This window comes from Rhinatrema bivittatum, chromosome 1 (genome assembly GCF_901001135.1).
Source record: "Rhinatrema bivittatum chromosome 1, aRhiBiv1.1, whole genome shotgun sequence".
NCBI lineage: Eukaryota > Metazoa > Chordata > Amphibia > Gymnophiona > Rhinatrematidae > Rhinatrema > Rhinatrema bivittatum.
In genome coordinates, this window is record NC_042615.1 from 346,116,921 (window position 1) to 346,139,999 (window position 23,079).

The 23,079-nt window shown below is 42.9% G+C and overlaps 1 protein-coding gene across 1 annotated transcript in view; it reads left to right on the plus strand.

The window, feature by feature from the left end:
- The window catches only part of WDFY3 (WD repeat and FYVE domain containing 3), a 616,621-nt gene that overhangs the window by 177,186 nt on the left and 416,356 nt on the right, over nt 1-23,079 (plus strand). Inside the window, 1 exon segment of the mRNA XM_029599364.1 lies at nt 10,696-10,805. Coding sequence (XP_029455224.1) covers nt 10,696-10,805 — 110 coding nt within the window.

Genomic DNA, 23,079 nt, shown 5'->3' on the forward strand with positions numbered 1-23,079 from the left:
ACATTTCTAGGATGACTTAGAAAATCAGAAAAATCCGGTCAGTCATTTCAGATGATGGACCCTCCAGAATAAACCGCTCTTGGTTTACAGTTAAAGACTGCGGAATGTTGGTGACTGCTCCATTTAAAAAGCCCCCGTCCTCGCCAGCAGCTTAAGCCGAGAGCAAGAAAGAGAAAGGGGAAAAAACCCCCCAAATTGAAGCATCTGGTGAAGGATGGCGAACACGTCTCTCAACACACACACACCGCATAATGCGTCTTCTCTAAAGGTCCCCCACAGTTTGTTTGTAACTGAGCAAAGCGTCATGCCTCTGAATGCTTTTCTTACGTGATGAAATATTGCACAAGTACAGAGTGATCAGCTCTGTTTTGTTAAACACTGGTAAGTAACCTTCCTGGAATGGTCAGAGGACCAATGTGTAAAAAATTTCAGTCATACCTCCCATTCTGTAAAAATTGATAAGATTTTAAAGAGATGTGGTTACTGTAATCTTATGAATTTTCTTCCAGACTTGCCTGCAATTGTGCTTGTCAGTGTTAAGATTCATCTTAAACATGATTGGGGATGGACTAGATCAAGCTGAATAATATTTTTATTCTATTGCTTTACATTGCTTGCCAAACAATGCTGTATTTCTTAGATTTGTCCTGAAAACCACACTGCTGTTGTGGTCCTTTGAGTTCATAGCATTAAAATTAGTCTTATTAACCGTACTTACACTCTGGTTCCATGATGCACAGCACTGGTAATTGTTGAAATAGACAGTGGATAATAAAGTACTGCAAGCATGAAGGGTTATTATGGTTTCTAAAGTTTAAATAAGGAACAAATTTTGTTTACTGATTTCAGTTACTAGTTTTATTGGTTTCCCTTTCAACTGGGATGCTGCAGGGTTGATGTGGTAAACAGGGTAGATAAAAATCGATTTAAACCAATGGACTTTGCGTACTTCTCCTGCCTCCATCTAGAATGTTGGGCTATCCCATCTTGTGTCCTAACAGAGAGAGGAATAGCCGTTCTTTTGTCTGCTCATCCATTACCACCAGATGAGTTGTCCTCCAGGCCTTGGCCCTGCTGATGTCATCCATGCGGGAGGAGGTGAAGAGCTGGTAGCCAGTGCCATTGCACCCAAGGAGCACAACAAAGGAACTCCTTCGTGTGCAGTGAGGACCTGCTGCTCAGCTCTCAGATCAGCAATATATCTGCAGATCCATCAGCTACCATTCCTGTTAATCTTGGTGTGGTAGATAGGGTGAGATACCTCCTTATCAGAGATTTTGTGGGGTGTGGTCATCGTGTTTTCTTTCTGCTCCCTTTATTGATTTCTCTCATGGACTTCCAGTTGCCTTTGTTTTGTTTATGCTGGTTAATGGCAATCCATTAAAAAGAAAGTTCTTGTAATTCATGACATGATTGTTAAAAAAAAAAAACAAAACCCAGATTTTTTTTTTTCATCATCAAAACCTGGCTATTAGAATCAGATAAGATTTTGTTAAAGCAGTTACGTCCAACCAGTTATGTCATCATTTCTCAGCCCAGGAGGCGAGGCTGTGGTGAGGGCTTCGCTATTATTTTTAAAGAGCATTGGAAATTGTTCATTGAACACTTTAGTGGTGACTCATCCTATGAGATGTTGATGCTTTACTCAAGTATGCTATCTGTGTTTATTTTATCGTCCTCCAACTCTTTTACCTTTTTTTGAACATCTGATGCCCTTTAAGGCAAATGTAAATAACATCATTTTGGGGGACTTTGATTTGCATATGGATGAGAGGATAAGGCCATTGCAGAAAGATTAAATGATTTCTTTGCTTCGATCTTTACTGAAGAGGATGTTGGGGAGGTATCCATACTGGAGAAGGTTTTCATGGGTAATGATTCAGATGGACTGAATCAAATCACGGTGAACCTAGAAGATGTGGTAGACCTGATTGACAAACTGAAGAGTAGTAAATCACCTGGACCAGATGGTATACACCCCAGAGTTCTGAAGGAACTAAAAAATGAAATTTCAGACCTATTCGTAAACATTTGTAACCTATCATTAAAATCATCCATTGTACCTGAAGACTGGAGGATAGCAAATGTAACCCCAATATTTAAAAAGGGCTCCAGGGGCGATCGGGGAAACTACAGACCGGTTAGCCTGACTTCAGTGCCAGGAAAAATAGTGGAAAATGTTCTAAACATCAAAATCACAAAACATATAGAAAGACATGGTTTAATGGAACAAAGTCAGCATGGCTTTGCCCAGGGCAAGTCTTGCCTCACAATTCTGCTTCACTTCTTTGAAGGAGTTAATAAACATGTGGGTAAAGGTGAACCGGTAGATGTAGTATACTTGGATTTTTAGAAGGCATTTGACAAAGTTCCTCATGAGAGGCTTCTAGGAAAAGTAAAAAGTCATGGGATAGGTGGTGATGTCCTTTCGTGGATTGCAAACTGGCTAAAAGACAGGAAACAGAGAGTAGGATTAAATGGACAATTTTCTCAATGGAAGGGATTGGGCAGTGGAGTGCCTCAGGGATCTGTTTTCGAACCCTTACTTTTCAATATATTTATAAATGATCTGGAAAGAAATACGACGAGTGAGATAATCAAATTTGCAGATGATACAAAATTGTTCAGAGTAGTTAAATCACAAGCAGATTGTGAGACTGGAAAATTGGACATCAAAATGGCAGATGAAATTTAATGTGGATAAGTGCAAGGTGATGCATATAGGGAACAATAACCCATGCTATAGTTACACAATGTTAGGTTCCATATTAGGTGCTACAACTCAAGAAAGAGATCTAGGCGTCATAGTGGCTAACACATTGAAATCGTCGGTTCAGTGTGCTGCGGCAGTCAAAAACCAAACAGAATGTTGGGAATTATTAGAAAGGGAATGGTGAATAAAACAGAAAATGTCATAATGCCTCTGTATCGCTCCATGGTGAGACCGCACCTTGAATACTGTGTACAATTCTGGTCGCCGCATCTAAAAAAAGATATAATTGTGATAGAGAAGGTACAGAGAAGGGCTACCAAAATGATAAGGGGAATGGAACAGCTCCCCAGGAGGTTAGGACTTTTCAGCTTGGAGAAGAGACGGCTGAGGGGGGATATGATAGAGGTGTTTAAAATCGTGAGAGGTCTAGAATGGGTAGATGTGAATCGGTTATTTACTCTTTCGGATAATAGAAAGACTAGGGGGCACTCCATGAAGCTAGCAAGTAGCACATTTAAAACTAATAGGAGAAAGTTCTTTTTTTACTCAACGCACAATTAAACTCTGGAATTTGTTGCCAGAGGATGTGGTTAGTGCAGTTAGTATAGCTGTGTTTAAAAAAGGATTGGATAAGTTCTTGGAGGAGAAGTCCATTACCTGCTATTAATGAAGTTGACTTAGAAAATAGCCACTGCTATTACTAGCAACAGTAACATGGAATAGACTTAGTTTTTGCCAGGTTCTTATGGCTTGGATTGGCCACTGTTGGAAATAGGATGCTGGGCTTGATGGACCCTAGGTCTGACCCAGTATGGCATGTTCTTATGTTCTTAAGGTTATCAACTCATTTCCCCCGAATCCTCAGCATGAGCTAAATGGAGCACAATTTTGCTCATCTGATTTGCCACACAAATGTTTGCTCCATATCTTAAGGTGGCAAAAAGGGACCGTCGTGTCAGACTGGCATGCTTGCCTATTATCCTCTGGTGCCCTCTTTGCCCCTTCCAATCTATCTAACACAGCCCTGGTCCTGCTGGCAGGAGTATACTATTACTTCCTGCTGGTTCGTTCACCAAATCACAAATAGTGCTGCAAGAGGGTGCTTTACTCCATGACCCACGTGCGGGTCACAGTCTAAAATGTTTCCTTGTGGTGCCGTTTTTATGCTTTCCACCCTATTGAATGTTGGAAAGAATTATATAAAAGGGATCAATATCTGTTTGTCTATCCATCTCTTGGCACAATAACTCTTCAAAAATGGAACAGAAATTAATCAAATTTGGTGTGCAGGAAGAAAACGTGACTATCTCAATTGAGTTCAAAACCCAGAAACATCGAGATGACATTCTCAGAGAACCCGACATCCCCAAAAACATCCCCATTGCTTTCTGCGGGGAAACCATTAGAAGCTGTAAACTGTTACTCGGGCACTTGATTCCAAAAACCATCCTCACCTACTGATTTTGTTTATTTATACAACTTTTATAACCTGCAAATGCAATAATTCAAATGTTCAATGAGGTGTACAGTAATTACACACTGTCCCGAAGCAACACAGGTAGAGTCAGCAAAAAAAAAAAAAAAACAACTAAAGCAGCTGTTGACAGCACCTCCAAAGCCACTCCCACACACACTCTCTACACACCCGTATATACCCTCACCTACTCTCCCCACAGAGACGGGGAGAATAACTGATGCAGTTTCTTAATTCTGCTGTACGGTAGAATGGTGCCAGCCTTGGGGTCGATTGGTGGCCATTTTGAAAACCCAGAGCTGCGAGGCAGGAGTAATTGCGGATTACTCCTGCCCCTGGAAGAACAGCGGATGGGGTAAGAAGGGGTGGGGGGGAGGTTGGAGAGGTCCCGGAGGCCAGAGGGACCTTTTATTTTCTCAGGTCTTGTGGGTGGGAGAAGGGGGATGCTTTCCTTTTTGTTTTGGATTTGTTTTTTTGTTTGTTTTTTTTCCATTTTGCTTATTGTAATTCATTTTGGATAAAATAAAACAAAAATAAATAAATGAAACAAGGAAAAAACTCCCCCCCCCCCCCCCCCTCCACACAACCAAACTGAACATTTTTTATTTGCGTGCACACCCCTACTTAATTGTGTTTGAAGTATAAAAGGAAATGATATGCTGGGGTGTGGGGCTCTCAGGAGGCCCCTTGCTAAACTATTTCATGAAAACAGTTTGAAACAAAGAAACAGGAGGTTTAATCTTCCTGCTTGGGCCATGGTTGAAATGTACTTGTGTCCCCAGTGGAGTCGGGTGGCAGGGCATGTACTGCCCTCCTCCACATCTTACAGGTTTTCATTGTCAGCCTAAAACACCAAGGGAGCAGCCGCAGCCCATAATTCCCACTTACATTTGGATCTTCGCCAAAAGACTGAGACACAGTCACCGAACTGGTCCATTTTTCCATTACCCCCACGGACAAACTGTGTCCCAACCGATCATGTTAATACTTTTTTTTTTTTTTTTTTTGTGGTGGTGGTTTTTGTCCCTTTTTTTTTTTTTTTGTTTGAACAGGAGGTTTAATTCTCCTGCTTTTTGCAGGGTTTTGTCAAGTAGCGCATTGTCTCTAGACTGTCCCTGAAAAGTGACTGAGCAAATGTGTTGCATATGTGAGTGTGTGTGTGTTTGTGTGTGAATGAGTGCCTTGTGATAATTTTATAATAAAACAAAAATACATATGGAGGTTGTGCCTATTGGTGGCTAAAAGCAACTAGTGTATTATTTTTCTTATTCGGTGCGGTTGTTGCTGTTGTATCACTGTGCTTTTGTTTTGATTTCTTCTGTTGGAATTTGTCCAAGCCGTATATGAACAAATAAAGTTGAAAAAACAAAAGGAGCACATTGTCTCTCTAAGGGCCGATGTAATAAGATTCGCGGCGAAACGGGAGCTAGTTGCGGGCGCGGGCCTTGATCATTGCGTGTGGCTAATGCTGCGCCTCCGCGGGTTGTAAAAAAATTAATAATGCAAATGGTTTGCGTGCACAGATCCAGGCACTCATGAAGAAGCGCGCATACATGTGCGCAGTAAGGCCCTATGTAATTCTCAGCTGCATCCACACCAATAACACTGGGGAACACAATTTTTGTTGCGTTAGATCTGACACTTGTTTTTGACCCCAGTTTTTCTCTATCACGTCAACTTTTTAAGGTACAGGATACCCTCCCTTTGTCCCAAAAATCATACAAAATGTACATACAAAGGAAATAAAAGAAAAAATTACCTGAATATATTGTTTATTTAGAGTTATTTTATTCATACAAAGGCTATATATTGTTACTGTAAGTCAAATTGTGTATAAGTAGTAAAGTTCTGCTATCAGACATACATATCTCTCTCTCTCTCTCTCTCTCTCCCTCCCCCCCCAGTGGTGGTAGGCTATGCTCTGTCTCCCGTAGCAGCTTAAAATACTGAAAACGCAATTTGCGAAAACATCTCTTCCCCCCCAGTGGTCGTAGGTAGGAATTACAACAATTCTGGCACTTACTACAAAGTGCGAAAAAGTTATCCAGATAGCGCACTTTGCGATAAACAGCCTAGTACCATAAAACACGCCCCTTTTCCTATCGCATGCGATATTTAATGCATTTTGATAAATCCAGGCCTAAGATAGGCTGTAGAGAAAAACCTTGACGTGATAGAAGAAAAGTAACTGCAGTTGTGAAATCAGCATGCCTATTTAAGTCTAAAACAGTTGAAAAATCAAACTCAACAGGAATTATGTTAAAAATTGTTCCCCAGTGTAATCCGTGCCAAAAATACACGCATAAAAGCAAATGTGGCGAGTGACCGGGTGTTCCTATTTAGCGAAATTATGACTCTGTAATAGGAATGCATATTTTTTAATAACTGTGGGCTACAGAAAACAAAGCATATATAATAATGGGTGATAATTTACACTGCATGCCATGACCTCTGTCACCTGCCACCACTTCTGCTGCTGTCATCCTTTTGGCGAAGCCGCAGGATATACTGCAGCATCAGGAACAGCTGGACACAATCAGAAATCTCCATAGTAATAACACCAGAGCTGCACAGACACACAACCACACCACACCAATGCAATGGAATAAAACTGCTCCCGAGTCAGCGCTGTCACTTAGCTCATGCCCTGATCGTGGCGCTAAAAAAAAAAAAAAAAACTGCATTAAAAAAAACCAACACTAGCATTTCTCCCTTCTAGCGTGGCTGCCTGCATTGCCCGTGAATAGGTAATCGCCTCCTTTGCATGCCATTAGCATGCCCTCGCACGGAAAAAACTGTGGCTCACGAAACGCATTGGTACGCGCTTATTTTCCCTGCACACAAAACCCTCATTTCATCCCTGTGTAGGGCTTTGCGCGGGAAAACCGTGCGTATATAGGCACGCTCAAAACCGCAGTAGAACTAGCGCAGCTTATTGCATCAGCACCTAAATGAAGCCGAGCTGGCGAGAGTCCCTGGATAAGAAATCGGCAGCACATCCCTGCAGTAAAGCCTCTCATTAGGCTTCTAGTGCAGTAGTTGTGAAGCCCTTTGTCTCGGTCCTGTGCTTCCAATTTAGGTTGAAATAAGGCTTCCTCTGCCCCCCTCCCACCTCCAGAATAGGCGATAACTTTTTAGCGGCCTGACTCCATACGTTTCTGACCAGCTTTCAAGAGCTGTACTGCCGTCGTCAGGACAGAGAGGGAGCGGTGAAACTCTCCTGCTGACTTGCGTGTGGGGGGAGGATATCTGCAGCTTCAGTTCCTGGCTGAACTTCATTATGGGATGAACACTGGGGGAGAAAAAAAAAAAAAAGGTTGGGGGCCTGATCAGCAAGCATGGAAATGCAAAATGCAAGTGTCAAATTATAGACATAGGGACAGCGTGAAAACAATTAAAAAGCTAATGCGGTAGCAAATTAGGGAATGCTTGAACAGCTTTCTGTTTTTGAGAAGAGTTGTGCCAAAAGGAGGAAAAAAGAGTTCTGGGCAATTATGAAGCAACCGCATGTAAATTATTCATTTTCCTGAGCGCTGCTTTTTGCACACAGATTAGAATAAAGTATAGAAGTGAATATTTGAGACTGCAAAGCTACAACATTTTAATTGGAATTCAATTAATTTTACACATAAACATACATAAAGGAAACAAATATGATGCAGATTAACATAGGAAATAAAGAAAAGGATTTTTAAATCCCAATTGCACAATACATGTTATGTCCACAGTATATGGGGGGGGGGAGTGAAAAAGAATGGAAAAATACACTGGTAAAGATTATCTAAATAATTAACCAAGCCACAAAATTATACCTCGATGAACCTTGAACCTCACTCTGGGGCAGATTTTCAAAAGGGTACGCGCATAAGATACGCGCGTACCCCCCCGAAAACCTGCCTCAAGCTCCCCCTGTGCGTAAGTCCTGGGGCTTTGCTTGGGGGGGCGTGTGTGGCCGAGGCCTCCAAAACTACTTTTGGGCTGGGGAATGGCATGCTGGCCTGCGCGCGCGCGCGAGTTACGCCTGCCTTGGGCAGGCATAACTTTTAAAATAAAGGTAGGGGGGGTGATTAGTTAGGGCTGGGGGATGGGTTAGGTAGGGGAAGGGAGAGAAAGGTGGGAAGGAACAAAAAAAAATTCCCTCCGTGGCCGCTCCGATTTCGGAGCGGCCACGGAGGGAACAGGCAGCGCGTGCAGGGCTCGGCACGCACAAGGTGCACAAATGTTCACCCCCTTGCACGCGCCGACCCCGGATTTTAAAAGATACGCGTGGCAGTGCGCGCATGTTATAAAATCAGATGTACATTTGTGCGCGCCCGGTAGCGCGCACAAATGTGCCCCACACGATGTATCCCGCACGAGTAAGAATAAAAATCTGCCCCAAGCCTATTTACCTCTCAGCACTGGGAAATAATAGCTGTTCAGCTTGGAGAAGAGACTGCTGAGGGGGGATATGATACAGGACTATAAAATCATGAGAGGACTAGAATGTGTAAATGTGAATCGGTTATTTACTCTTTCGGATAATAGAAGGACTAGGGGGCATTCCATGAAGTTAGCAAGTAGAACATTTAAAACAAATCGGAGAAAATAATTTTTCACTCAATGCACAGTTAAGCTCTGGAATTCATTGCCAGAGGATGTGGTTAAAGAAGTTAGTGAAGTTGGGTTTAAAAAAGGTTTGGATAAGTTCCTGAAGAAGTCCATTAACTGCTATTAATCAAGTTTTTTTGTAAACCGGCATGATATGCCCTATGAATGTCGGTATATTAAAAGTTAAATAAATAAATAAATAAATAAATAAATAAATAAGTTGACGTACGGAGTAGCCACTGCTATTGCTGACATTACTGGCACGGGATCTACTTAATGTTTAGGTATTTGCCAGGTACTTGTAACCTGGATTAGTCACTGTTGGAATCAGGATGCTGGACTTGATGGACCCTTTGTCTGACCCAGGGCAACTTCTTATGTTCTTATAGCTAATGCCTGGATTAACATGGGGTTTGCATGGAGGAGTGCTTTGTGTACACATTTTTTGTGTGGTAAATTCCTTGTTAGATCAGGTGTTAAGTATGAATGAAAAATGTGTACACAAATTCATGCGAACGTGTGTCCACTCAAATGCACCTTATTACACTGGGGTCGGTGCTTTCCATAATGCTGTTGTGAAATGAAAGGCCTATTGCTGCCTGAGGGGAATGCTAGGGAATCCATTAGGAGAAGCCAAAGTTATCTAAAAAAAAAAGAAAAGAGACAGGATGGAAATGGCCCAGAGGAAGGTGAGCAAAATATTGTGGGGTCTGTATCGGAAGACTTATGAGGGGAGGCTGAAGAATGTAAATATGTATACCCTGGAGGAGAGGAAGTGCAGGGGTGATATGATACTGACCTTCAGCTACCTGAAAGGTTTTAATGATGCACGAACTTCAAACGTGTTGTGCTGGAAAGGAAACATTAGAACTAGAGGTCACAATATGAAATTCCGGAAATATTTCTTCAGAGAGAGTGGAATGCCATCCCAGAAGAAGTGATGAAGAGGAGAACAGTAAATGAATTCAAAATAACATGGGATAGCAATGTGGATCCCTAGAGGCTAGAGGTTGAAAAAGAAAAAAGGGGAGTAACCTATGTTAACTTTAGGTGTAACATTTGAGTGTAAACTGCCCAGAGCAGCAGTTACTACCATGAGTAACTTGCTGAGCATACTGGATGGACTATTTTGTCTTTATCTGCTGTCATTGCTATGTTACTGGGGCCTGGAGGAGAAACGTCAGACGAGGCTGAAGTCCATGAATGTCCCTCTGGTGGCAGCAGAGGCTCATCCATTAAGGGTAAGGCTGTCCTCCTCCCCTCTTCCAGGGTGAGGTCAGGGTTTCCTGAGACAGGGACAACCTCTGCAGGACACCTCGGCTGCAGGCACTGACTCTTCCCGTTAGTGGCACTTTTTGCTCTGCCCTCAGTGCAAGAGTCGGTGACACTATATTGTTCTTTTTAATACTAGTTATATGAGCGGCACAGCTGATTTTTAAATCATGTAACATACCCAACCCATTTTTTTTTTTTTTTTACTGGTTATACACAGAGAATAATTCATAATGTGCAATGGTGAGTTGTTCCAGATTTTACTATGAGCTTAGTTAGCACACCTGAACAGGTGACAGTCTCTTGGCTGTCCCAGCTAAACCTGTACCCTTCAAGTGTGCCTCACTAACTTTAAAAAAAAATGGAATGACTTGGAATATATAAAATATTTTGCATGGTATGTGTAGTAGGAGGGAACATGTGGATAAGCTTTCTTGCTAAATGAAAGAAAGGGTCACTCTACCAGGTATATTGCTTTTTTTTTTTTCTTCCTTCAGCTGATTCTGGATTGCATGCGCACCAGTGACGCATTGTAATTAAGATAAACCATTCTCGTTGTCTTGTGTTTGCAGAATGTATTGTATAGTACGAAATGTTCTTTACCTGCACTGCGACCCCCTCACCTCTTCTCTCTCTCCCCCAACAGAAGCTGCCAGTCGTGCCATAGTCCAGTTTCTGGAGATCAATCAGAGTGAAGAGGCCAGCAGGGGCTGGATGCTGCTGACTATTATAAACCTGTTGGCATCGTCTGGGCAGGTGAGATATTTATCAGGTTTGAAAAGTAACATTGCTGCAAGAAAGAACAAATCAAGGACTGAGTTTGGGGGGAGGGGTACTTTTGGAAAAAAGAAAGTTCTCATAGTACTTTGTAATGGGGTTATTGATCAGATTAGTTTGACTGCTTTGCATTGCAGTTTTCTTTCAAGGAAACCCATATCCGCTGTGGAGAATTTCAAAAGTGCAGGGGTTAGTAAAGCTCATCATTGCATCAATTAAAAATGTTAGTGTTAAGCCATCTTTTTTGAAACTTGGGAGGCAGCTGTCCTGCGTTTATCCTGTACCTTTGAAAGCAGCCATGTCCGGATGGAATCTGTCATGAATGAGCTCACATGTGCTGCACGCACTAATCTGGTCTCATGCCATGTGTCACTGACGTGGAGGTCAGAGGAATCATATTGAACATCTTAAAGAAGTTCAGGAAAAATGACTCCTCTAACTTTTTAGTAGACCCTTGTTAAAGTATTGCTTGCTTGCTTTTATTACACAGTAGATAAAATGTATAGCAGGATTTCTTTCCAGAGTTGTTTCCCTCTCCAGTTGAAACAGAGTGGTAGAATAAGTTGTTGTTTACAAAGATTATTTCATGATGGCAGGGCATTTGTTGTGTACTTGCTCGGGCTCAGGAGGGGTCAGTAGGTAGCCTCTGGTATATGTGCCAGATGACAGCGTGCAAAGTCTCTTGTGCTGGCAGGAGCCGCACTAGTAGGCACAACAGAAACCCTGCTGGCACTCCCTCTCCCTCTTGTACTGTTGTGATTTAACATTTAGCTTCTGGAACCCTGGGAGGAGCACACACAATAGGTGGCCTTCAGTTCTGATGATTTGCTGCTGGCCTGGCCATGTTCTCATGTTTACAGTGGCTACAGTAAGAGTTCACTCAAGGTCTGGAAATGACCTGCTTTTAGCCTTCCAAGATCCCTTTAACTCCTTCTTTTGTACGGCCAGCCCTGTGGAGAAAATCATCAAGGAACCATGCACGATGTTGATATTTACCAGCCATAGCTCAGAAACCCTTTGAAATGTAAACATTTTACATAGCGTGTAAATGTGGCCATTTTGCAAGAATTCTTCATAATCAGGAGCAGTTGTATTTATCAGTCAGAGAAAAAGTGTGAAAGCATCACCTTCAGTTGTCTTCTGCTCTGTGTAACACAAGCCTATACCGAGAATTGTTTTCAAAAACATTTTTGTGTTGGATTGATGGTTATAACATTTGTTGAAAGACGAAAGTGGGGCTGGCCCGGTGACTTAGTGGCAGTGCTCTGTAACGCAGTGAGGGGAGTTTCCTGCTTCAGTCCACAAGTCGGACCTTCTGCTCCCCGGGAGATATGGCCATTGCCCAAGGCAGATTCAGATTCAGATCCCTTGCTGCAGTGACCCGATTAGGTACATTGTGGGCTAAAATAGAGGAAATAATCCCTGGTTGGTTGTGAACCAAAGGCTCATGGCACCAGGTTTTGAGACCTGGTTCCAGATGGAGACTCAGAGGAGCAGGAGTAAAACTGCTGCATCAAAAAAAAAAAAAAGGGAAGCTGGTTTACATCATATTTTATGAGGTCCTGGTTATACTTTCTTGGCAGATATAATTCTTTATTTTTGTAATCAAGTGTACTCGTGTGTGTGATATTGACAGGTCTGGATTTAGGTATAAGCATTGCATGCACCAGAGTGGTGTTGCTGTTGCTGTTGCCATGCTGCTATCTGGATCTGCCTCCGCCTCCACCATGCTGCTTTTGCTGGGTAGCGCAGCAGCAACTCTGCAAAGAAAATTCAGCGCGAGGCCTGTGAGCTGTCATGCACTTCACAGGTGCTGTGGCAGCCCTGTGCCTCACATGAATTTTTGTAGTTATAGGAAGTCTGTACAGGAGAAGGAGTTGGGCTGCCATAGGGCCTCACAGACCCTGCCCTGAATTTCCATTCCGGAGTTGCTGTTGCTGTGAGGCGAGGTTCTAAATGACCAGCAGCACAGTAACTCAGAGGAGAAGGAGAAAGGGGGAAGGTAAGGGCAAGAGTGATCTCCTTGGTGTCTCCATTCCTCCCCGCTCCCCCGCCCACAACTTTGATGCTTTCCTGCTCCTCATCTGATTATTTCTGAGGGAGAACCCTCCTCATTGCCTGTTGGCACCCACACTTTAAATCCAGCCCTGGATATTGTGTATTCTGTGCTTTCCTGTGTGTGTGATATACGAAATCATGCATGAGCACTGGATATGGTATACTTAGATTTTAGTAAGGCTTACAGAAATAGAGGTCAGCAAATAAGTTTTGGGGGATATCTTTTTATTGGTCTAAATACATTTTTGTCCAGCTGTCAAGGGCTATAATCCTCCCTTCCTCAGGTCAGTGCAAAATGAGCAAAGGAAGATGATGGAATATCCAAATAAATTCTAAGTTGGATTACAAAGTCAGTGTTTGTTTTCAGAGCTATGAAGAGTTGTAAAGTTAAAGTATGAAGTTTGGGGGAAAGTTGAGAGAGAAACAGATAAACAGCAGAATGTACAGCTATAGGAAGACTGATGACCACAGAAGAAACCAGGAACGCTTGACCCTGTTCTCACTGGAGGCTCCTAAATAAGTTGGCCAGCCTAGGCTCACAAGCGATAAACTGGGTTTGAACCTGGTTGAGTGATAGGCAACAGAGTAACGGTAAATGGAGTTCACTTCAAGAGCAGGGAGGTAATCAGTAGAGTGCTTGTGGGATCAGTCCTAGGTCATTTTTTATTTTTATCATCTTTGTTCAAGAGGCAAACCAGCACAGAACAGAAAACGAGCTTATAAATGAACTGCCAAAATACAGAACAACAAACTTCCACAAGTCTATATAACGGACAAACGGTGTCCCTTGAGAAACCTTTTACAGCTTCCCAACCCCTACCCACACATTAACAGCAAATATCTCCCAAAACATAGGGGGGAAAAAAACACCGTCCCGTCAGCATTCCACATACTCACTCCTACTGATGACAACCAGTTCAGGCAAAAGGGGAAAAAAAATGAGAAAAAGAAATCATTTGTAAATTGCTACAAAAGAGGCAATAGCAGAATGAGTGCCCTCTGGTAATGTTGACCAGAAAGATTGCCACAAAATAATAATTTCAGTTTCCGGGCCTGAAAAGCTAGAGGCTCCAAAAACTATAGACACAAAAAAGGAGACAAAGGACACGCCTGTCTAGAAATATAACATAAAGAAAAAGATTCAGAAGGGTGACCATTAACCAAAATCCGTGCACTAGGAGAAGCATATAAAACAGTTTAACTGTGCAGAAAGAAGTCACTAAACCCACATTGAGGCACTAACTAAACTAAATCAGACCAGTCAACCTTAGCAAACGCTTTCTCCGCAGTTAAACTCAAAAGAATAGCTTCAGATTGCTTCATATCAAGTGCTAGAAAGACCTTAGCCACATTTGTAAGGCATATCTGTTCCGCAAAAAGCCAACTTGATCCAGAGCAATCAGAAAAGAAAGCAAAGCAGAGTACAGTCTAGCAGCTAATATAGAGGCAAAAAGTTTTAAGTCAGAGTTCAATTAAGAAATAGGATGAAAAGATTCTGGTAATTCAAGATCCTTTTCTTTCTTCAATAGGATAGTAATCAATGCCCTTGTAAGGATTGCCGAAGAAATCTGTATAGGCTGGAGCAGGAGCCACGCTGACTCCAGCCTTTCTTCATGCTCTTTAACTTTTATTCATGTAAACAGCAAAACAGAACAGTAGACTGCCTACCTTTGCAACTTCCCAGAGAGGGTCAGGAGCTCCGGCTCCTGGAGACACGGGGCCTCCTGATCCCAGTGGGGCTCGCATTCTTATCCTGCCCCAGTACGGTTCTGCCCACTGAGCTCTCTCTTCCTGTAGGATTTAAGGTGTACCAGGCTAGATGCCTGGTCCAGCACAAGTTAAGGGGAAGTAGGGCCACTCCTTCACAGCCCTATTTATGTCTGATGAGAAATGGTGAGCAACCACAGCTTCCTCAAATATACTCTTCAAGGATGAAACCACCTAATGACCCAAAAGTTCATAAAATTCACTTCCCAAGCCATCGGGCCCAGGAGCCTTAGATAGCTTCAATGCCTTGATTTGTGCAATCACTTCTACTTCAGAAATAAGTCTATTAAGGAAAGAAACCTGCTCAGAAGTTAACTGAGGGAGCTGTAGTTTTTGAATAAAAAAAAGCATAGAAGGCTTAGAGCTTTGTTGTGCAGAATACAACTTCCTATAAAAGTTCTCAAAGGTTTGTGATATTTCTGAAAGCCTGTGTGTTCTATAACCATTTTGGGTCTTAATATTGGAGCTGCCCTGACTTACTGCCAATTCTCTACAATTTGTATTTGAAAAAAAAAACAGATTGCATTACCACTTTTTGGGTTAAGAAGTCGTTAAGCTGCTTTTTTGCCTCTTGTAAAGTTTGTTTATCTGCAGCTGACATAGAGCATATATGCTGTTGCTTCAGTTGTTTAATATCCTATGTCAATGGCAAGACACACCCGTCCCACTGTTTATTCTGACCTGCTGACCAGCCACATAGGCAATTATCTCCTCTCTTAAATCTGCCTTAGCCACCTCCCAAAAGGTTGTAGCACACACATCCAAGTCAGTGTTAATCTGTATAGTAATTAGTCCTGGTCTTCATCAAAAAATCTTTAAAGTCAAAATCATAGAACAATATAGGGTTCATTTTCCAGAAAGATGTGGTAGTCCATATTCCTCAGCCTTCAAAGTGAGAGAAATGATAAGAGTGATCTGATAAAATATTATCAAGAATGGAGGTACGCACAACAATTGAAAAAAGAGTATCGTAAATAAGAAAATAATCCAGTCGTGAATATACTCCATAAGGGGCCGAATAAAAAGTGAAAACCCTCTCCTCCGGATGCAAGATCCGCCATATATCCATCGGACGTTATTCTGAGGAGAGAGAGTTCACACCTATATGTTCCCAGGTTTTATGGTGTGGCTTTGATGGCTTACAATCAATGCTGTACTATCAGAGGTGATATTAAAAACCCAGCAAGTAAGAAAAAATAATCAGCGTATGATGAAAGCCTGGAAAGAACAGTAGGAAAAAAAAACAGATGAGAGAAAATGTTAGGGGCATATATAATGCACGGAATATATTTTTTATTCACTAAGGAGCCTATAACAATGACGTAACATTCACAAGGATCCTCAATACATTTCTCCACAATAAAAGGAAAATTTCTTCTAATCAAAATAGCAACCTCACAGTGATGCTTTGAAAAAGAGGCAGCATAGCACTGTCCCACCCAGTCCCTGCACAGTTTTTGATGCTCTTTTCCATCCAAATGTGTCCCTTGTGGGCAGATAATGTCAGCCCGTAACTTTTTAGAATAATTCAAAATGTTTGTCTTCTTAGCAGGGGAATGGACCCTGTCCAAATTTAAAAAGAAACAATGAACATGACGCAGCATACCAGTGGAAAAGAAACTAAAAAAGCATACAGTAAGCAAACATGTCCCCAGTGGGCCCCCCCCCCCCCCCCCAAATAGGCCTACCAGACCGAGCCAAAAAGAAACCCTCAGGCAAGAAATAGAAAGAAAGCTTAAGCGATTCAAAATCCCCCATACATTGTCATCCACACTTCCACCTAAGAACACTGACCCACATCATACACACCCCCTCCCTCAATCCCCTTTCTGCCCCTCTCCCAATTAACTCTTAAGTATACCTATACCCCTTCACTGCAAATGACAGCAGTGCATGAAGAAAATAAAAATAAAAATGCAGGACCTCGCACAGATTTAATACAATAAACATCCCAAATGAGCCCAAAATGACCCATTCCACAAATAACCAGGCCATACGCAGAGCAAGGCCATTCTTGAGAAAGCCCAAACGTGTATCATAACGACCCTGCAAAGATAGAAAACGAAAAATAAACGCATTAAATGTTCATATCCTGTGGAAAGAGTTGAATGGAGGTGCTTCCCAGGCACAGATCAGTAAAGAAAAACACGCAAACGGCGCGGTGTACACTCTGCGTTAAGTACTTAGGTAAACAGGATGGAAGCATAAGGCCACTGCCTCTCCCCACAGCCTGGGTGCCATCTTTGCATCCAAGGAATTGAAAAGCCATTGGAGACATAAATATACGTGCACGTCAAAAAAAAAAAAAAGAAAAAAAAATTCAGTCCCAGATCAAAGACCAGAAATCTGATGCATTAGCCCATTTGAGACCCAGAAGCCTCCATCTCCAACCCAGTCTGCAGAAATTTTGTGACACCTTGATGCATATCCTTTATCTTGGCTGGAAATTGCGACTGAACCCCAACTCCCTTATTAAAGAGTGCAGTACAATATGGAACGACTTACACTCCTTTAACAGTTTTGCAGAGAAGTCAGAGAACAGTAAAACTCACACATCTCCATAGCGAAGCTCCTCCTTCATGTGAAAGGCAGCCACAATCCCTGCCTTATCAGCATAATGGAAGATTTTACCAATCAGTTGCCACGATCTGGTGGTGTTCTCTCTAGAGACACCCAATCTATGAATTCTCTCGATTGGGATCAGTAGGAAGACTGAGCTGCTCCAGCAGCCATTTTTCACAGGGTTATGCTGTGGAAGTCGGGTGATAATGGAGAAATGCTGAATAAGAAATTATAATGCCCCCGAAGAAGCGATAAAGAAACACGAGCCATTTTTCACAGGGTTATGCTGTGGAAGTCGGGTGATAATGGAGAAATGCTGAATAAGAAATTATAATGCCCCCGAAGAAGCGATAAAGAAACACGAGCCGTGTTGGGCATAGAGTTTATTACTTCAGCGTTTGGGCACAGAGCTCATGATAGCTCAGCGCTTTTTGATCACTCAAGTTAAAAGATAAGTACTTTGGACAGCTGTTATTAATATATTTAAAGTTCTTCAACATATATACGAAAAAATGAGTTAAAAAATTCAAAAAATTTTATAAAAAAAGATATTTTTGATGTGAGAGCATACAACCATGACCGATGATTGAAAAGTCCATAAGAAACCACAATATATACACAAAATTCGATATATGTGGTAGACTCAATTGTGAGAGTAATTGTGAATCAAACTCTCCAAATTGTCATAGGAGGTCGGGTTGCAGGTAGAAGTTATAATTTTTGATCCCAATACATTTTACCAGTGTTGCGTTTTTTGATGTAATGGTTTACATGGTTTAGCAGTCAATTGGAGAATATTTGTTAAATAGGACAACAGCTCAGGGCATCAACCTGTAGGGTCACAAAATATTGGTTTGAAGGAGTGCCAAATTATTAGCTTGTCCAGGGGCACCCACGTGTCTCTATATGATCCTGCAGGGAAGAACATGTTCTGAAATAAGATGCAGGAGACAGTGGGTCTGATTTAAGGAGCATCAGTTCACACTGCAGTCCATTTTTCCTTGGGTGGTCCTTCAATCCTTTTCAACACACGAGCTGCTCCTACTCTGCTGCAGCAACTACCGCTAGAAGGTGTCAAAAGAAGAGGTGACAGCCAAAGTCCCAGCAGCAAGCACAGCCTAAGCCTGGCACCAGTTTTCGATGTTCCTGAGGCTTTCTTCTTCCAGTGGGGGTAAGGGTCCAGTCTTTCTTTCTGGAGTGGATCTGCATCACCAAGAACAAGTGGGTCCTGAGAATTATGGAATCCAATTTCTGCTTGCGCTTCTTTTGCCTTCCTGTGGCCCAGCAGAGATCAGTCTTTAATTCTAGCCCCTTCCAAACTGCTCAGCTGCAGATGGAAGTAACCTCTGTTCTTCAACAGAATGCTATAGAGGTTGTCTCACCTCAGGAATGTAGCCAGAGAGTCTATTCCTGGACTTACAGAGACTGAACAAATTGTTGGTCTGAGAAGGGTTCAAGATAACCAGACAATTCCGCCTTTCATTCTGCCAAGGAATTGGATGTTTGCTCTGAATCTAAAGGATACTTGTACTTACATTCCCATCCACCCCATACATTGGAAGTTCCTCAGAACATGCACTATCATACAGGGTACTTCTGTTTGAGCTCTTGGTAGCTCTGAGAGTGTTCATGAAGGATCTAGCAATAATAGCTGACAGCTCTGCTGGCAGGGAGTCTGCATGATTCCATACCTGGACTATTCATTGGTGAATGGCCCATCTCAGGGGTCATACTTGAATTCCTCAGCATGGCCATCCAACAATGCCTGGAATTCCTTGTCAGTTTCTCAAAGTCCAACTTAGTTCTGTCCCAAAGGATCCACTTAATAGGAGTCTAGGTAGACTTGTTACAGGAGAAGACATTTCTGCTTGTCGAAAGAGCAAGAGTTTTGATGGGCAATGTGAGGTCCCTTTTTCAGCAATACTGGAATTCAGCAAAGTTGATCTTTATTCTTCTGGGTGAGATGCGTAAAGCAGGGCATGTGGTTCATTTGTCTTGTCTGCACATGAGTGGTCTTCAGTGGCCCTCCGAGGCCAGTGGGATTAACTGTTCCAGCCACTATTCCACCAAATCTTAGTACAGTGTTTCTCCGAAAATAAGACAGGTCTTATATTTAATTTTTGCTCCAAAAAAAAGGTTAGGGCTTATTTTCAGGGGATGTCTTATTTTTTTTCCATGATTGGTGAATGAGGACAAGGGTAAGCCCGCCTCCTCTTTCATTCACCAATCAAATTCAATTTTCGGCCAAACCTTTTGGTTCGGCCTTCGTTATCGGCCCTCCACGGGAAATTTCATTTTCCCATGGTTCGGGCCAATTTTATTTCGGTTGCCGCTCCCCCCCCCCCCCCCCCCGAAACGATACCCGAAACCCGCCACAACCCTTCAAATTTGATTAACTAAAACCGGGTTTGTACGATTAAAAAAAAACCCCAAACCTACCCCAACCTTCAAATTTACTTTATTGCAACCCCCCCATCCTCCTGACCCCCCCCCAACACTTGCTGAAATTCCCTGGTTTTCCAGCAGGGGTCCTGGGAGCGATCTCCCGCTCTCGGGACATCGGCTGCCAGTAATCAAAATGTCGCTGATGGCCCTTTTTCCCTTTCCATGTGACAACCTGGGGGGTTTGCAATGAAGAAAATTTGAAGGGTTGGGATGGTTTTTTTTTTTTTCCAACCCCCCCATCTGCCCCCCCCTCGAGTTTCGGGCCCCCCCAGGGACTTTCAGTAAAACTTGGGAGGGTGTTGGGTAAGTCTTAGGGTGCAACCTTATATCCACCTATGAGTAGGGCTTATATTTCAAGCCCTACTCCAAAAATCCTGAAAATCAAGCTAGGGCTTATTTTCAGGGTAGGGCTTATTATTGGTGGATAATTGCAGATATTCTAATAGTGGGTCTCTCATATTGTGTCCTTGCACATCAAATGACCCTGTCCACCAGTACCTCCACCAGAGGGTGGGGAGTGCACACCTGTGGTATAAACTGAAGGGACTTGGTCCATAGTGGAGAGTCACCTGCAAATCAACCTCGTAGAGATGTGAGCCATCCATTACTAAGGGCGTTTTTGCTTCCTACTCTTGGACAAGAGAATCTTCAACCAGATGGACAACCAGCTGATGGTGTTTTATGTAAACAAGCAAGGAGGCTCTCCGAATCTGATCGTAGGTGACCTCTTTACTGGGAGTCCAGAATACACTGGTGAATTGTCTCAGCAGAATTCTGAAACCACATGAGTGATCCTTGGATCAAGAAGTCACAAATGACTTGTTCTGTCATTGGGAACACCGATTATTGACCTGCTCACCTTGGAGAACAGCAGGGAGATCAAGCAGTTTTGCTTCATGCATCTGAGCAAGTACAAGTTGGCTCCCAATGCTTTTGAGTCTAGACTGGAGCATTTATCTACTCTTCGCATACCCACCAACTCTTCATCTTCTTGTCAGGGTTGTCCATAAGGGCCTTCAGCATAGGGTGAAGGCAGAGATCTGGCCATAGCAAGTATGGTTTCTATTCCTTCTCCATCTGTCAATTCAACTTTCAATTTCTTTGGGGGTGTCTCCAACTCTCATCACCCTGAGTGATGGCAGACTTTGCTATCTGAAATTGCCATCGCTGGCTCTCATGACATGGTTGAATGTTCAGTAGTCTCCTCACTACTCCTTCCTAAGTAGAATTTCCTGATTTCAGCCAGAAAGACATCAACCAGAAAATCCTACAGTTATAAGTGGAAGAGGCTTTTGACATTGTGTGGGACCAGCCAGTTGGGCCCCCTTCTCCTGTGGCTTTAGGGACTTACCTAAATATCTATTTCTCTTCTCAGCATCAGGTCTCAGTACCTCATCAGTTAATGTTCATCTAGGCGCCAGTGTGGTTCCAGTCTCTTTCCACCTCCCTTTGAAGCTCTTGAGTCAGTAGACTTGAAGTTTCTCACCTGGAAATTATTGGTTTTTATAGCTGCCTCTTCAGTATGAAGACAGGCTTTGGCTTTGTATTCACCATACCGGTAGTTTTTTCACAACAGGATTTTTCTGCAAACTCTCTAAATTTTTTCTGAAAGTGGTGTCCACATTCCACATTAACCAAGCCATTGTGCTGCCAACATTATTTCTGAGACTGCATGCACACAAAGGAGAACTGGCTCTTCACTCCTTGGATTGTTAGAACCTTAGTATACGGTTAGAAGAGGACTCAACATCACTGTCAAGTTTCTTAGCTGTTCATGTCCTTCAATCTGAACAGAATGGGAAGGGCAGTTGCCAAAATTAATTGGCCAGCGGACTGTATAGTGCAGAGTTACATGCTGGCTGGCTTACAGATTACAGAGGCTCATCTTGTGAGAGCCATGGTGACTTTAGTGGCTTGTCTCAGGGCCATGTCCTTTGAAAATTTATGCAAAGCTGTTACTTGGTCTTCTATTCACAGCTTTACTTCTCACTACTGTCTGACTAATGTGTCACAGGGAAACAGTAACCTCGGCAAACATTTTTGTGCAGCCTGTTCATCCAGTTGTCCACTTTGCAATGCAGCCCTTAGCTTGGGACTCCAACAAGTTATGGTTGATTTAATCCTGCTTGTTGATCGAGAAAGAAAGTTTGCTTAACTGTATATAGAGTTCTCCATAGACAGCAGATTAAATCATCCATACATTTAATACCTGCCACCTCTCTGGAGAGTCAACTGCCTCTCAACCTTGCCTGAGGGGCTCATGATGCAGCAACCATGCACAGGATGTCCTGTGCATGCTTACAGATGCTTTATCTGAGCTCTGAGTTCTGGGTCTGTTTTGGCATTGTTGGATGACATCACCCTTAGGTTATGGCTAATTTAGGGCCAGATTTTAAAAGGGTTACGTGCATAAGGTACGCGCGTAACCCTTCTAAAATGGCCCTGCGCGTGTTTTAGAAGGGTTACATAGGCTTCCGGCGCGCGCAAATCCCCGGGACGCACGTAAGTCCCGGGGCTTTCTTGGGGTGGGCGTGTTGGGGGGCGTGACACGGTCAGCGCATCATCTGGGGGCGTGGTCGCGCCCTCTGGACCAGCCCCCGGACTGGAACATGGCGTGCGGCAGCCGGCCCGGCGCGCGCAAAATTACGCCTGCCTCTAGCAGGCGTAATTTGTGCGATAGAGGTGGGGGGGGGTGGGGTTTAGATAGGGCCGGGGGGGTGTTAGGTAGGGAAAGGGAGGGGAAGGTGGGGGGAGGCGGAGGGAACGGGCAGCGCGCGCAGGGCTCGGCGCGCGCAAGTTGCTGTGTTTTAAAATGTACCCCAGCATGTACTGTCTATGTAGAAACCTGTTGACAGGCAAGCAAACTTACTTTCTGTCAGTTGTTTGTCATTTATGTGACCATGTATTTATAGATTAAATCATGGCCAAACAAATATAAAACCTTGCAGGTGAATTTTCAAACTTGGGCATGTAAAAATTAGCACATGTGTGCATAAAATAGCACATTCGTGAATACATGCTATTTTCAAAACTGTAACTTACAGGCGTAAATCGAGGTCTGTGAGTAACTTTGTGCATGTAAGAAAGGGGCATTCCGGGTGAGGCCAACATTTAAGCAAATAAGTTGCTGTTTTAAAAGTGACCCGCATATGCCTTTTACTTACATATATTTACTTTTCCTCAATATTTGGTGTGATCGTAAACATCATTAAAATGAAAAAATGAGAGGGTAGAAGATCTGGGTGCATTGGAGATGCTTCAGGCTGAAGAGCCAGGAGCGTCTTCTCAAGCTGTAGATGGACTGGACAAACTGCTAGACTAATTGGTAAAACTGGTTATTTCATTGTCGTACGCATGTTAAAAAAAAATACCCTGACTTGTGTGAGCAAAATCCAACTTACAGGGAGGTAAAAGCATCAAA